Source organism: Trifolium pratense, linkage group LG7, assembly GCF_020283565.1.
Source record: "Trifolium pratense cultivar HEN17-A07 linkage group LG7, ARS_RC_1.1, whole genome shotgun sequence".
NCBI classification, from domain to species: Eukaryota; Viridiplantae; Streptophyta; class Magnoliopsida; order Fabales; family Fabaceae; genus Trifolium; species Trifolium pratense.
Window position 1 is genome coordinate 9,679,045 of NC_060065.1, and position 13,385 is coordinate 9,692,429.

Below are 13,385 nucleotides of genomic sequence, written 5' to 3' on the forward strand. Positions count from 1 at the left end.
ACGATCAATCTCCATCATCTCCACGATCGGTACCATTGAATTCCGGCATTTGCCGCACTATGTACCATGAACACCACTATGTAAGCGGTTAATAGCATATATTTAGGCATTACACCATGATCTATGAAGATCATGGGAAGGAAAAAGAGCGGGAAATACATACCCATTGTAATCTATAAATACCTAAAGAAATGAAGAAGAAAGGGACGGTCCAGATTTGTGATCATATCATACTTTGCAATATATCTTTATTGTTCACCAGAAAAAATTGCATTAATCAAGAACATTATATCAAAAGAAATGTCCTTCTGAAAATCTATGTAGAAGAAAGCATCTGACATGGGCACCCCAAAATCAGGCTCATTTATTTTATTATAATATCCTTTTTCCTCTATCGAAATTGCGTGTCCGATACGTATCCGATACCGATACGCGTTCGATACTCTCCGATACGCGTATCGGAGAGTATCGGTAATTTATAATTATTTTTAAATAAAAAAGTCACCGATACGCGTATCCGATACGGCTGGATTAGCCTCCGATACGCATTCCGATACGTTTTTCTATTTTATTTTGATTTTTTTTTCACGTTTTTTTTTTGGGATAGTATTAATGACGTCCTTTTTGTATAATACTTAACTTAAAGATGTATAATTGTCACTAGTTTGATATTTTGAGTAATTTGAAAGTATAATTGTCTCTTGTCACTGTTCTAAAGTCAATACAATGTCCTACTATATGTAATATAACAGGTTGTTAAGCATTTGGGCTTGTCCCAAAATTCTAGTATATGAATGGATGCTTATTGTTATCGTTATTTATAAGCCGGCCGCCTAAATATTTTTTAACAAATAAAAAATATTTTTATTTGCAATTTTATAAAAGAAAGGCTAAAAAATTTTGTTAAAAATGTTTTTTGTGAAGTAAGCTTAAACTTTATTAGCTTGGAGGTTAGACTTTGTGATTATGATCCATAAATCTCTACTTTTACGTGGATGTTTTGTAATATTTCGTATCAAATACACTCGCTTTTTATTTATGACTACTAATTTGTATGATATGTATGATGTATGTAGTTTTTTTTTTTTTTGGTACAAATGATGAATGTAGTTTTATTATCCATCAAATATTTTTTTTAAATAAAAAAATAAAATAAAATAAGCTTATTGGGCTGGCCCATCGGGACTTAAGGCCCTTAGCTTATCGGGTCGGACCTAGGTTTCCAGCCTCCGAAGCTTAACGGGCCGACCCACTAAAGCCCTTAATATGGTTGGGCCTCCCGGGGCGAGGCACCTGCACACTTTAAAAGAAGTGTTCTGATACATACCTGTAAATAATAAAATAAATTAAAATTTTCTATGTTGACAATATTGTCATATTTTTTATATCATGATAAATCGAACAAATCGAACCAACCCTAACCGCATTGATTTGGTTTGGATGACTTTTTAAAAATCAATCGAACTAAACCGAACCACATACATTTTTATCTCGCGGTTAGGATGACTTTTATGCTCAAAACCGAACCAAACCGCACTGCGAACACCCTGGTTAGACTATGTGGTCCGGCTTTCTCTTTCCATTTTTCTTGTTTGTAATAAATGGGAACTGGTTTGAGTCAAAAAATAAGTAAATGGAACTGGTTCCCAAGTGGCGGTAGCAGACTCATGTGGTGGAACAGGGAAAAGCTGAATGGATTTCATTGGAAACCGATATTCTTTACTCCTCCTCTCAAATCTTGTCTATCATTTCCTACCTGCCTGTCTACCATATCATAATGAAGCGGACGATTGTCTCAGTTTCTTCATTAGGAACCTCATCATCAGCTTCCGGTTCTATACAGCGAAAAGAGGTCCAAACGTTTGGGCGCAGTTATACAAAAAAATAAGGTAAAATTACACTACAAGTTCTTTATCTTATTTTTTTGTAACACTTTGATCCTTTATCTTTTTTTTGTAACAATTTGGTCTTTTATCTTTTTTTTCGTAACACTTTGATCCGTATCTTATTTATTTATAAAAAATAAAGGACCAAAGTGTTACAAATAAAACAAGATAAAGGACCAAATTATTACCAAAAAGGGACTAAAATGTTACAAAAAAAAAAAAAGGACTAAACTGTTACAAATAAAAGATAAAGGACCAAAGTGTTACAAAAAAAAGATAAAGGACCAAAGTGTTACAAAAAAATAAGATAAAGGACCTGTAGTGTAATTTTGCCAAAAAATAATAAATTTAGTTTTCCCAATACATAGCGTTAATTAGTTTTATTAAAATGAATGCTTATTCTGCGTGCACCAAACATATGACAGGATAATGTTTTAAATAATTTTAAATTATATAGAGTTTTATTTTTATGGTCCTTACTTTCCCCGGGGTCAGTAGGGTCCCAGGCGCCTCTTTATTTTTCGTCATTAAATAGCCAAAAACTATTGTTGATTGTTTAGCTGATATGGAACCGCACGGTTTTATATAATAGTAAACGACAACGCGCGGTTCCGTTGAATTTCCAATGAAACCGTGCGACCGAATGGTTCACTCCACAATGTGAGATGCATATAGGCGAAGAACTTGACCTTCTCTCGGCGTTCGATTTGGTCCATTGAACTTAACTTAGGACCGGTGGAGTTTGAATTAGATTCTAAGAGAGTAGTAGTTGATAGCTTTCATTCTTCGCATTGTGACTATACGGAGCTAGGTACTATTTTGGACCGTTGTAGAGTTATGTTCTCAAATTATTATAGAAACTCTAGTGTTGAGTTTGTGCAGAGACAAGCAAATGAGGTTGCCCATAATCTAGCTAAGGCGGCCACTAGGGGTGCTCAAATCCAAATTGATTCAAAAAAAATTTGCAAACCGATCCAAAAAAACCGAAAACCGCAAAAAAAACGAATATTTTTGAATGTGTTTGGATGTCCTTTTGTGAAAACCGCTGGATCGAATTTCAGATTGATTTTTCAAAACCGATCCAAACCGAACCAAACCGCATACACATATTTTAATACTTATTTATCTTTTTATTAGTATGTATATTGCATTAACCTATTTTTTCTTCATTTAAAATTCTGTTAATACTTTTTTTTTTTTACAAAAAAATTTGTTAATACTATTTGTTAGTTTAATTTAATCTATTTTTTACTTTATGATATGTTTCAAATTTAATACTATTTGGATTAATTTGGTTTGGATGACTTTTTAAAAATCAATCGAACTAAACCGAACCACATACATTTTTATCTCGCGGTTAGGATGACTTTTATGCTCAAAACCGAACCAAACCGCACTGCGAACACCCGTGGTTAGACTATGTGGTCGTGGTCCGGCTTTCTCTTTCCATTTTTCTTGTTTGTAATAAATGGGAACTGGTTTGAGTCAAAAAATAAGTAAATGGAACTGGTTCCCAAGTGGCGGTAGCAGACTCATGTGGTGGAACAGGGAAAAGCTGAATGGATTTCATTGGAAACCGATATTCTTTACTCCTCCTCTCAAATCTTGTCTATCATTTCCTACCTGCCTGTCTACCATATCATAATGAAGCGGACGATTGTCTCAGTTTCTTCATTAGGTGGGAATAGGCTAGGCCGAGCTAGGCTTTGCCAAGCCTGAGCCTGGCCTGTCAAAAAATCGAAGGACTGAGCCTGGCCTGTGGCCTATCATAGGCTTAAATTCTAGGCCTGAGCCTGACCTTTTAAAAGTCTGATGTGGCCTGTTAGCCTGTTTAAAAGCCTATTTCATATGAACATATTTAAATAAATAATTATATTTATTTTGAAATATACTTATGAACTAATAAAATAATGTTCCATTTGATATTTTAGAGAATTTGACTATATATGTCATCATATTTCAATTCTAGTTTATAATAATACATTTATATATGTTAAAAACTAATGTAGATTAATAAACTTAAATTACTTAAAAAGTTAATAGATTTATAATTTAATCAAATTATAAATTTTAATATATAAATAATAATCGTAATAAAAATATTATTCATGTTAACTTAAATAGGCCGGCCTAGTAGGCCTCAAAGGCTTTTTTAATGGCGTGCGGCCTGGCCTTTTTAGCTAAATAGGCTTATAAAAAAGCATTGGCCTGCTCTATTTAAAGAAATAGGCTGGCCTGGCCTGAGCCTATGTAGGCTAGGCCTTAAGGCCATGTAGGCCGGCCTGGCCTGTTCCCACCTCTATTACAGCGAAAAGAGGTCCAAACGTTTGGGCGCAGTTATACAAAAAAACAAGGCAAAATTACACTATAGGTCATTTATCTTATTTTTTTGTAACACCTTGATCCTTTATCTTTTTTTTGTAACAATTTGGTCCTTTATCTTTTTTTTTCGTAACACTTTGATCCGTATCTTATTTATTTATTAAAAATAAAGGACCAAAGTGTTACAAATAAAACAAGATAAAGGACCAAATTGTTACCAAAAAAGGGACTAAAATGTTACAAATAAAAAAAATAAAGGACTAAACTGTTACAAATAAAAGATAAAGGACCAAAGTGTTACAAAAAAAAGATAAAGGACCAAAGTGTTACAAAAAAATAAGATAAAAGACCTATAGTGTAATTTTGCCAAAAAACAACAAATTTAGTTTTCCCAATATATAGCGTTAATTAGTTTTATTAAAATGAATGTTTATTCTGCGTGCACCAAACATATGACAGGATAATGTTTTAAATAATTTTAAATTATATAGAGTTTTATTTTTATGGTCCTTACTTTCCCCGGGGTCAGTAGGGTCCCAGGCGCATCTTTATTTTTCGTCATTAGATAGCCAAAAACTATTGTTGATTGTTTAGCTGATATGGAACCGCACGGTTCATATAATAGTAAACGACAACGCGCGGTTCCGTTGAATTTCCAATGAAACCGTGCGACCGAATGGTTCACTCCACAATGTGAGATGCATATAGGCGAAGAACTTGGCCTTCTCTCGGCGTTCGATTTGGTCCATGAACTTAACTTAGGACCGGTGGAGTTTGAATTAGATTCTAAGAGAGTAGTAGTTGATAGCTTTCATTCTTCGCAATGTGACTATACGGAGCTAGGTACTATTTTGGACCGTTGTAGAGTTATGTTCTCAAATTATTATAGAAACTCTAGTGTTGAGTTTGTGCGGAGACAAGCAAATGAGGTTGCCCATAATCTAGCTAAGGCGGCCACTAGGGGTGCTCAAATCCAAACTGATTCAAAAAAAATTTGCAAACCGATCCAAAAAAATCGAAAACCGCAAAAAAACCGAATATTTTTGAATGTGTTTGGATGTCCTTTTGTGAAAACCGCTGGATCGAATTTCAGATTGATTTTTCAAAACCGATCCAAACCGAACCAAACCGCATACACATGTTTTAATACTTATTTATCTTTTTATTAGTATGTATATTGCATTAACCTATTTTTTCTTCATTTAAAATTCTGTTAATACTTTTTTTTTTTTACAAAAAAATTTGTTAATATTATTTATTAGTTTAATTTAATCTATTTTTTACTTTATGATATGTTTCAAATTGTCAGCTAGTTTATAGTTTTGGTTGATATACTAAATTATATTGAACAAATTTTAGTTAATGAAATGCTATAAACTCACTTTCAAAAAAAAAAAAAAGAGAAAATAAATAGAAGAACAATAAGGCAATACATATCTCTTGATATGTGTATTGATGACTCTTTGAATGATGCACCGATAGAAAATGACTATATAATGTAGAAGTAGAAATCTCATATAATGTGAGAAACTTTTTATTTTCTTTTTTGTCTTTTCTGATTTAGATTTATATCCCTTCATATTTTGTTTTTCTTTTTTATTAAATGAATCTCAAGCTTACAAATTAAATATTTGATTTTAAAATAGTTATAATTATACTTTTTGTCTTAATAAGTTATAATTAAAGTGTCTATATTATTAACCAAAAAAAAAAAGTGTCTATATTATAGGGAAAAAAATTAATAAGCCATCCATTGAATTTTGTCTAAAACAGAGACTAATTATATCGGATTTTAGAAAAATAGATGAATCACTAATCATCTTATTATTAAGAGGATGGATTGTTTATCATTTTAATTTTTTTTTTGAAAATCCTCAACAATTTTATTATATATGATGGATGCATTTGATAGTTTACCCGGTTGAATGGATTAAAATAAAGGTTCTATTTAGCAATGTTAAATTTTGAGTTTATGGTTTACATTGTAGTTTATAGCTTAAAGTTTATAGATTATCATTTTTTTTCTTACGATTTTTTTCATGTTATCGGACTTGAAAAAAAGAATATTAATTAAATATAGGCTAAATTTCACTTTTGGCATCCTAACTTTTATAATAGTGTTTTTGGCCCCCAAACTTTAGACTCTTTTATAAAAGGATGACCCTTCAGTGACTTTGACTAAGTCAACACACATGTGGTAAGTGACTCACATGTCATATCAGCATGTCTTGCCACGTGGACAAATGACTCACATCCCACGTCCGCATATGTGACAAGACATGCATGCAGACGTGGCATGTGTGCCACTTGCCACGTGTACTTTCGACTTGATCAAAATCAGCATGGCCATCTTTCTGCAAAATGAACTAAAGTTAGGGAGTAAAAAATGCTATTATGAAAGTTAGGGTGTCAAAATCGAAAGTTTGTGAAAGTTAGGAGGTCAAAAGTGCAATTTAGCTTTAAATATTTTTTTTATGTGATTTCATATTTATAAGTTTGTTCAACCATTAATTTTACTAAGTATTATAAATTGAATCAGCTATCTTATATGTTAGTATCTGCTATTTTTATATCTGCTATAAGTTAATTTATCTACTATCCGTTATTTTTTATCGAACAGAATCTAAATTAGTAAAATTGATTAGATGAATGATGGATAATTGGATATATTCAATTGTCACCCTATTCTTCAATGAGTTTCGTTGGTGTCAAACATTTTTAAAATTGTTTTCAGAATTGAATAAACCGCGAGTCGAGCACCTTACAAAAACTGAAATTCTTGTTACTCGTGGAATCACAAAATAATTTTTTAACCTCTCCACAAAATCACATTTTTTTTCATCAAACTTGATACAAGAAAAACTTTAAATAATTTTTCTTGTACTGTACTTCTGTAAATTCAGAAGCACGCTAATAGTTATATATCACAACAAAAAAGTTATGTAAATCTAAAGCTCCCATACATGATAGACTGTCCAATCTTTCGGTACCCATGCCTAAGAAACTTATGCTGATTCAAGCATATCAACAACATGGATGTTCATGTTCATAAGAAACCAAGACAGAGTAAATGTATGTTCCTACTCTATCCAATCTTAAAGTATCTCATTAAATCATTAAAATAAGGCAAACCTAAAGCTATTGGACATTGGCAATTTGGCATCGAGGGACACGTGCAATAGCCATTGCAAAATACTACAGCCCACAATCGTTTGAAAATGCTGAGTCAACAACATGCATGATCAGCACGTGTCATTCCTTGTGTTTCAGTATATGATATTATATCTCACATTCATAGGTGTAGCATTGAATTGAGACCAATTAGAAAAAAAGTTTGTTAACTGCATAATGTAGATCACTATTGTATTATTAAGACACAAAGTAATGTAAATCTTGCATTGAGACCAATTTTATGGTAAAAAAAAAGTACTGTAATTGTATGGTTCCGCTTCCATAAATAGTTTCACAATTAACCCTCCTTATTATAACTTGAGGCCTCTGCTAAATGTAATGAGATCAGCAGGTAAATTTTGTGTGGATTTGAAATTTATAGTTTTTTTTAATTACCATGATATGATATTGGCATGAAGTTTCCACCACCGCTAGAGATAATTAATCTTCATCGAGAAATCTATAGGGGGCACAAGGTGGATTATCCCCTTCTAACCAAATTTTCTCCGTACGTATGAGCCATAAATCAAATTCCTGATCACATGTTTAAGAGGATCAAGACCTTTAGCACTTGGACCAATTCATTATTGGTAATGAAAATACTTGTTTAAGCATCACAGAACTAATGAAAATAACTTATGACTTTGACGTATTTTCCGATCGGGGTAAACCGGGTAATCGATCTCAGTGGCTGGATGACTCCTTCACCCTTAGCCCATAGAAGTTGATTTTAACATATTTTTATAATTTTTTTGTCAAATCATGAAAACAGTTTACAAAATTGATTAAAACATTTTCACTACTTGATAAATTAAAGTTACATTCACAGGTTGTAAAACACTCAACAATCAGTTCATATATGATTATGTCTTTTATATATTTCATATGATTTTCTTGTAAAGGAAAACACACACAACATCTACTATTCACACAGACATATAAGCAATTAAATATATAATCTGATGGTTACTCAATAACTAAAATCCTTATCCTAACAGAAATTGTTGAATACAAAAATTTAAGGGATCATCTCATACATTGTAGTTATGCAGAACCTTCTTTTTGTATTACTAAAGCTATTGGTGGATTCATTGTTCCATCTTTATCTCTTTCAAGAGAAGAACTTGTGCCAGATTTGGTTGATACTACTACATCTTCTCTATCCAAAGATGAAATTGAAACTTGATCACAAGTATCAATTTCTTTCATACATAGCTTATCTTCCAAGATATCATAACTATTCCCAGTCCTAGCTTCTTGTGCAAGAGAGCACCAACAACAGCATAACCAAAGTGCACAATCAGAAACTGAAGGTTTTCCAAAACAGAAATCATAAGCAGGTAAATTAAACCTCTTTCTCATTTGAATCCTCCAAAATCCACCATAAAGGAAACCACAAAAACAAAGAATGATTCCAAAAGCTACTAGAGCTTGTCTAACATTGTCATCATCAATGTTAACAGAAGCTAATACAAATATCCAAAAAGGAGCCATACAAAATAGCATGAAAGTAGCTATATGAACATACATGTTTCCAAATCCAAGTCTTTCCATGTTCCATCCAAAGACACAAAAAGTGCAGAAAAGTGAGAGATATGATAAAGATAAATCATTCCAAATGTCAAGTATTCCTCCACTCCAACTTGGTCTATTTTCTATAACTCCGCCTTGTTGATCTTTAGATGCAAATGCATAATTTTTCTCAAATTGAACCTGTGATTCCTCATCCATCATACAATCATTATAGTCTTTTCCAAGTGGACTAAGAATAGTGTACAATCCAGCTATTGCCGGTGCTGCAATTGCAACGGATATAGTAATTCCAACTCCAATAGCAGGTCTATCAGACCTTTTATATCCTAAGTTTAGACTACAAAGTGCATATTGAGCAAAACAGTTAACATGAAGGAGAATAACCACTACCATTATATGTGTCCATTCATGAGGCTTATAAGTTCCATTTTTGCAGTAAATCATTCTAAGTTTATAAATGTCATTTGGTCTCCATCTGCACAAAAGAACAAGATGGTGGATCCTCTTTGGATGGTGATACAAACACATAAGTGTGAAGAGTGCATTTAGTATTTGGTTATTTACTTCAAACCATGTGTTCCTCTCAGACTTTGTTTTTAGCATATTATTCAACATTCCTGTCATGACAAAGAACAGAATTGCACCCGAAACAGCGACACAGATTATCCACGCGAAAAGGGCCATGTTCATTGGGTTTTTGATCCATTCCATGCACATTTTCTTGACTGAATTCCATTCAAGTTTCTGACCGAACATCGTTCCAAAACGTGATTTTAGGCTATCGGAATGCGGAGAAGGCACAGACTGTGAAATCTGGTCTTTCTCAGTAGCAAACTGTTTGAATTTAGCAGATGCAGAACCAAATTTGAGGAAATTTCTGTGAAGATTTTCATTGGTTGGAATTGTTTCTTGAGTATGTGGAATATCTATAGAAGCAAACCCCTTCACTTGACTCCCATTAGATTCTTCAATTTCATCTTTGGGATTTATAATACCATTATCAACTTGATTCATTCCGATACTTAACTTTGAGCTTTCACCAATGTTGTTAATTGCAAATCGCTAAAACTCGCGTTTTGTTCAAATTCCGTTATGCTACCGCACAGTGACACAGCTATAGTGGCCGCTTGACGACACTTTGTACTAAATAGCAGATCGCGAAGCAATAGTGATTTGTTTAAATTCCACTATCCTACCACACAATAACGCAGCAATAGCGGCTACTTGACAACACTTGGTACTAAATAGCAGATCGTCAAGCAATAGTGATTTGTTCAAATTCCGCCGCTATTTGACAACACTGCAAAGACAGAACAGTCTATTGTTACTAAGATTTTAAATCTCAACTGCGATCGGGAGGGGATGCAACCACTTGATACCACAACCGACCCCTGAACCAGATTAATTAGGCGGTCCAGTTGGCCGAATACCGGTGGTGAAAACAAAACAAAATATTTCAAATATATAATAACATACCAAGTTTCCAATGTGAGGAAAAAGTAGTCAAATTCGAAGCGAATTAAAAATCAAAACACATATAAGGACTGATTACTTGAGATACTATGTGATAATGACCATTAAACAGATTAAAATAAACATAATATTACTAAAACCAAACAATTTCTAAAACAGAATTACTAACTGAAAAATGAAACATGAGACAATCTTAATTCCTTAAATAATCGAGGAAATAATAGTAACTCAGCACATAGTAAAGTGAGTGAGAAACACGTCATACATACCTATTAACCGACTTATCAGAAGGAAAGCGTTTGGATGGAAGAAGCGATTCTCACAAAATTAATTGTATTTGATAAAGCTTAGGTACAAGCTAGGAATTGATTCTGAAGTGTTTAAAGTGCTAATTCAAAGAATGAAAAGAAAAAAAAAAAAGAAGACAGGGTATGAGAGAGTGTTTGGTGAAAACATTAATGGCTCCTGGTACTCGTAGGTGTAGCAGATAACATAACAATGAGAGATGTGTTAAGATATTTTTTTCATTGATGTTCAAATATGATTGCCGGTGGAAACCGGTTGAAACTTGAAACCTGCCTGAAAAAGGAAAAGTGAAAGTAGGATTGATTGTGGGTGGAAAGAAGGTTTTCTCTTTTCGTCTTTTTTTTTGTTTTTTTTTTTTTTCTCTTTTATTTCCATTCCATGCACGACCCTGCTGCCTAGGGGTGGCAAAGTGGGCATGCCCGCCCCGTTTAGGCCCGCCCCGTTTAAGCCCGTCCAAAAGCGGGGCGGGGCGGGGCGGGGCAACTTAGATGTCCGGGTTCAACAACTCAAGCCCGCCTGTTTATTGGCGAGTTGGCGGGTTGGCGGGCCGGCCCGTCAAATACTTTTTTTTTTTTTTTTTTTATAGTTTGAATTATAACTTCACAATTCTTACCTCCTAGTTGATGTTAAAAAAAATACTAGCAGATTGCGTTGAGAGAAGATTGTGAAGTTAAGCCGATTGAATTATAACTTTACAATTCCTTAAAATTCTTACCTCCTATTTTTAAACTAACAGAAAATAAGGATAATTAAGAGTTGAGAGAAGATTGCAGCAGAGAATAGGGATAATTAAACTAACAAAAACATTAATTAAGTTAATAAGTAATTTCCTACAATTACCTTTAATTAAACTAACACTTACAATTACGCTTAATTAAACTAACAGAAACATCAACTAAGTTAATAAGTAATTCATTACAATATAAGATAAAATGATAAATACTAGCATAAAGGGAGCACGACGGCGGATGGAATGAATGAAACAAACAACCCTAATTTTGGAAGAAAAAGAAACGTGAAGTTTTATATGAGAGAAAAATATTACTGGATTGAGATTTGGGCTCCTCATTCCAAGCCCAATTTTTAGTAAAAGTAAAAAATATAAAAAATTTAAAAGCCCGCGGGCTAACCCGCCCCACCCCGCCCCGTTTTTTAGGCGGGTTAGGCGGGGGCGGGCCACTTTAAGGCAGCGAGCCGAAAACCTCAGCCCGGCCCGCCAAAAATGGCGGGTCAAACGGGTCGGCCCGGCGGGCCCGGCCCGTTTTGCCACCCCTACTGCTGCCACGCACCTCTTCGCATATTCCGAATTCCGAATTTATTACATAACATAATAATAGTAAGTTAATTAAATTAAGAAAATTTCTAGGGATATGGTCCAACTTATTTTTTTGACTGAACTGTTCCGTTTTAAGTAATTGAGTTTGGACAATTTCTGCTGCACCCTATGTCCCTAGCTATTTTCTCGCGTCATACAAAATTATTAAAATATAATTGTTTGCTATCTTAAGTAGCGGATTTAAGTTTGGTTCTAAAAAAAAGTAGCGGATTTAATCGGTTATCAAGTTTGGTCTAATGATATGGAGTTTTGATCGTATATATAAAGTCTTAAGTTCGATTTCCTTGCCAATATTATAAACCAAAAATAATAAAAATGAACTGTCCCATTTTTTAATAAAGTTTGAGAATAGATTAAAAAGATACGGCGTATTAGTTACAAATTAAAAAATAGCAATTTTGATATTCAGTAATTTATAAATAAAATTTACTTTGTGTTTATTTATAGTGACAAAAATCATTTTTTTAATAAAATAATCTTTAGTTTGTTTTGATATAAGAAGTAAAAGTGATTTTTTTTTGTAATAAAAAAATCTCCACCTTATTTTCTATCTCCTCTAAAAAAAATTATTATTTGTCTACTGATTATTTTTAGATTCTGAATTTTTTAAATTTATAGCAAATGGGTGCAATATTTTTAAAAGTGATTATTTTAATAACAAATTGTTTTTTCTAAAAAAATAATTAACAAACAGCCTCTAAATTTTTTTATTCTAGAAATCACTTTTAACTCATTTTTTTCAGGGTACTTATTTTATTGTGGTTAAATACATAGAAGTTATACTAAAATAAAATTTTGTTAATTTTTTAAAAAGTTACCATAATATTGGTACTGAGTTGACTAATCTCCGTCAAAAAATCCGAGCATGGAATCGAACTTCTGACTACATTTTAAGAGGAAAACGACACTTACTACTTAGACAAATTCTTTGTTGGTTGATGATTTGTTTAAAGCAAATATGTCAATTTCCTATTTAAACAAATATGACAATTTCCAAAAAGAAATTCATTCAAAAAATTCCAAAAAGAAATTCAAAATATTTATTTTAACAAAAAATTACTAGACCTTAATAGTTTTCTTAAATTAATAATGGGTAAAACTTTATTGAAAACAAGAAAGTACGACTAGATGTGGTTTCAGCTTTGCATTTTGATTTCACATCTTTTTGTTTGAATGGAATCTTCACAAAACGGAATCGAAAAGGAAACCCACTAAGCATTGTCGTGGAATGGGAAAAGGGTATCATCATTTGAAAGGTAAAATAACCATTGGTACAAAAAAGACTATTAATGCCACTTTAGCTGATAATAAAAGAAAAAGGATTATTGTTTTTATAAATTATTATTGGTATATAATTT

The 13,385-nt window shown here is 32.7% G+C and overlaps 1 protein-coding gene across 1 annotated transcript; it reads right to left on the reverse strand.

Moving 5' to 3' along the window:
• Positions 1-8,168: 8,168 nt before the first annotated feature.
• Positions 8,169-11,087, reverse strand: LOC123894848. Its single transcript, XM_045944929.1, has 2 exons — positions 10,655-11,087; positions 8,169-10,212 (listed from the first exon to the last, which is right to left on the reverse strand). Exon 2 carries the CDS (start codon positions 9,924-9,926, stop codon positions 8,424-8,426), a length of 1,503 nt encoding a protein of 500 aa, XP_045800885.1. The 5' UTR covers positions 9,927-10,212; positions 10,655-11,087; the 3' UTR covers positions 8,169-8,423.
• Between the last annotated feature and the right edge of the window lie 2,298 nt (positions 11,088-13,385).

Excerpts from the sequence above, each read along its gene's own strand:
- LOC123894848 (XM_045944929.1), bottom strand. The coding sequence starts at position 9,926 with ATGAATCAAGTTGATAATGGTATTATAAATCCCAAAGATGAAATTGAA.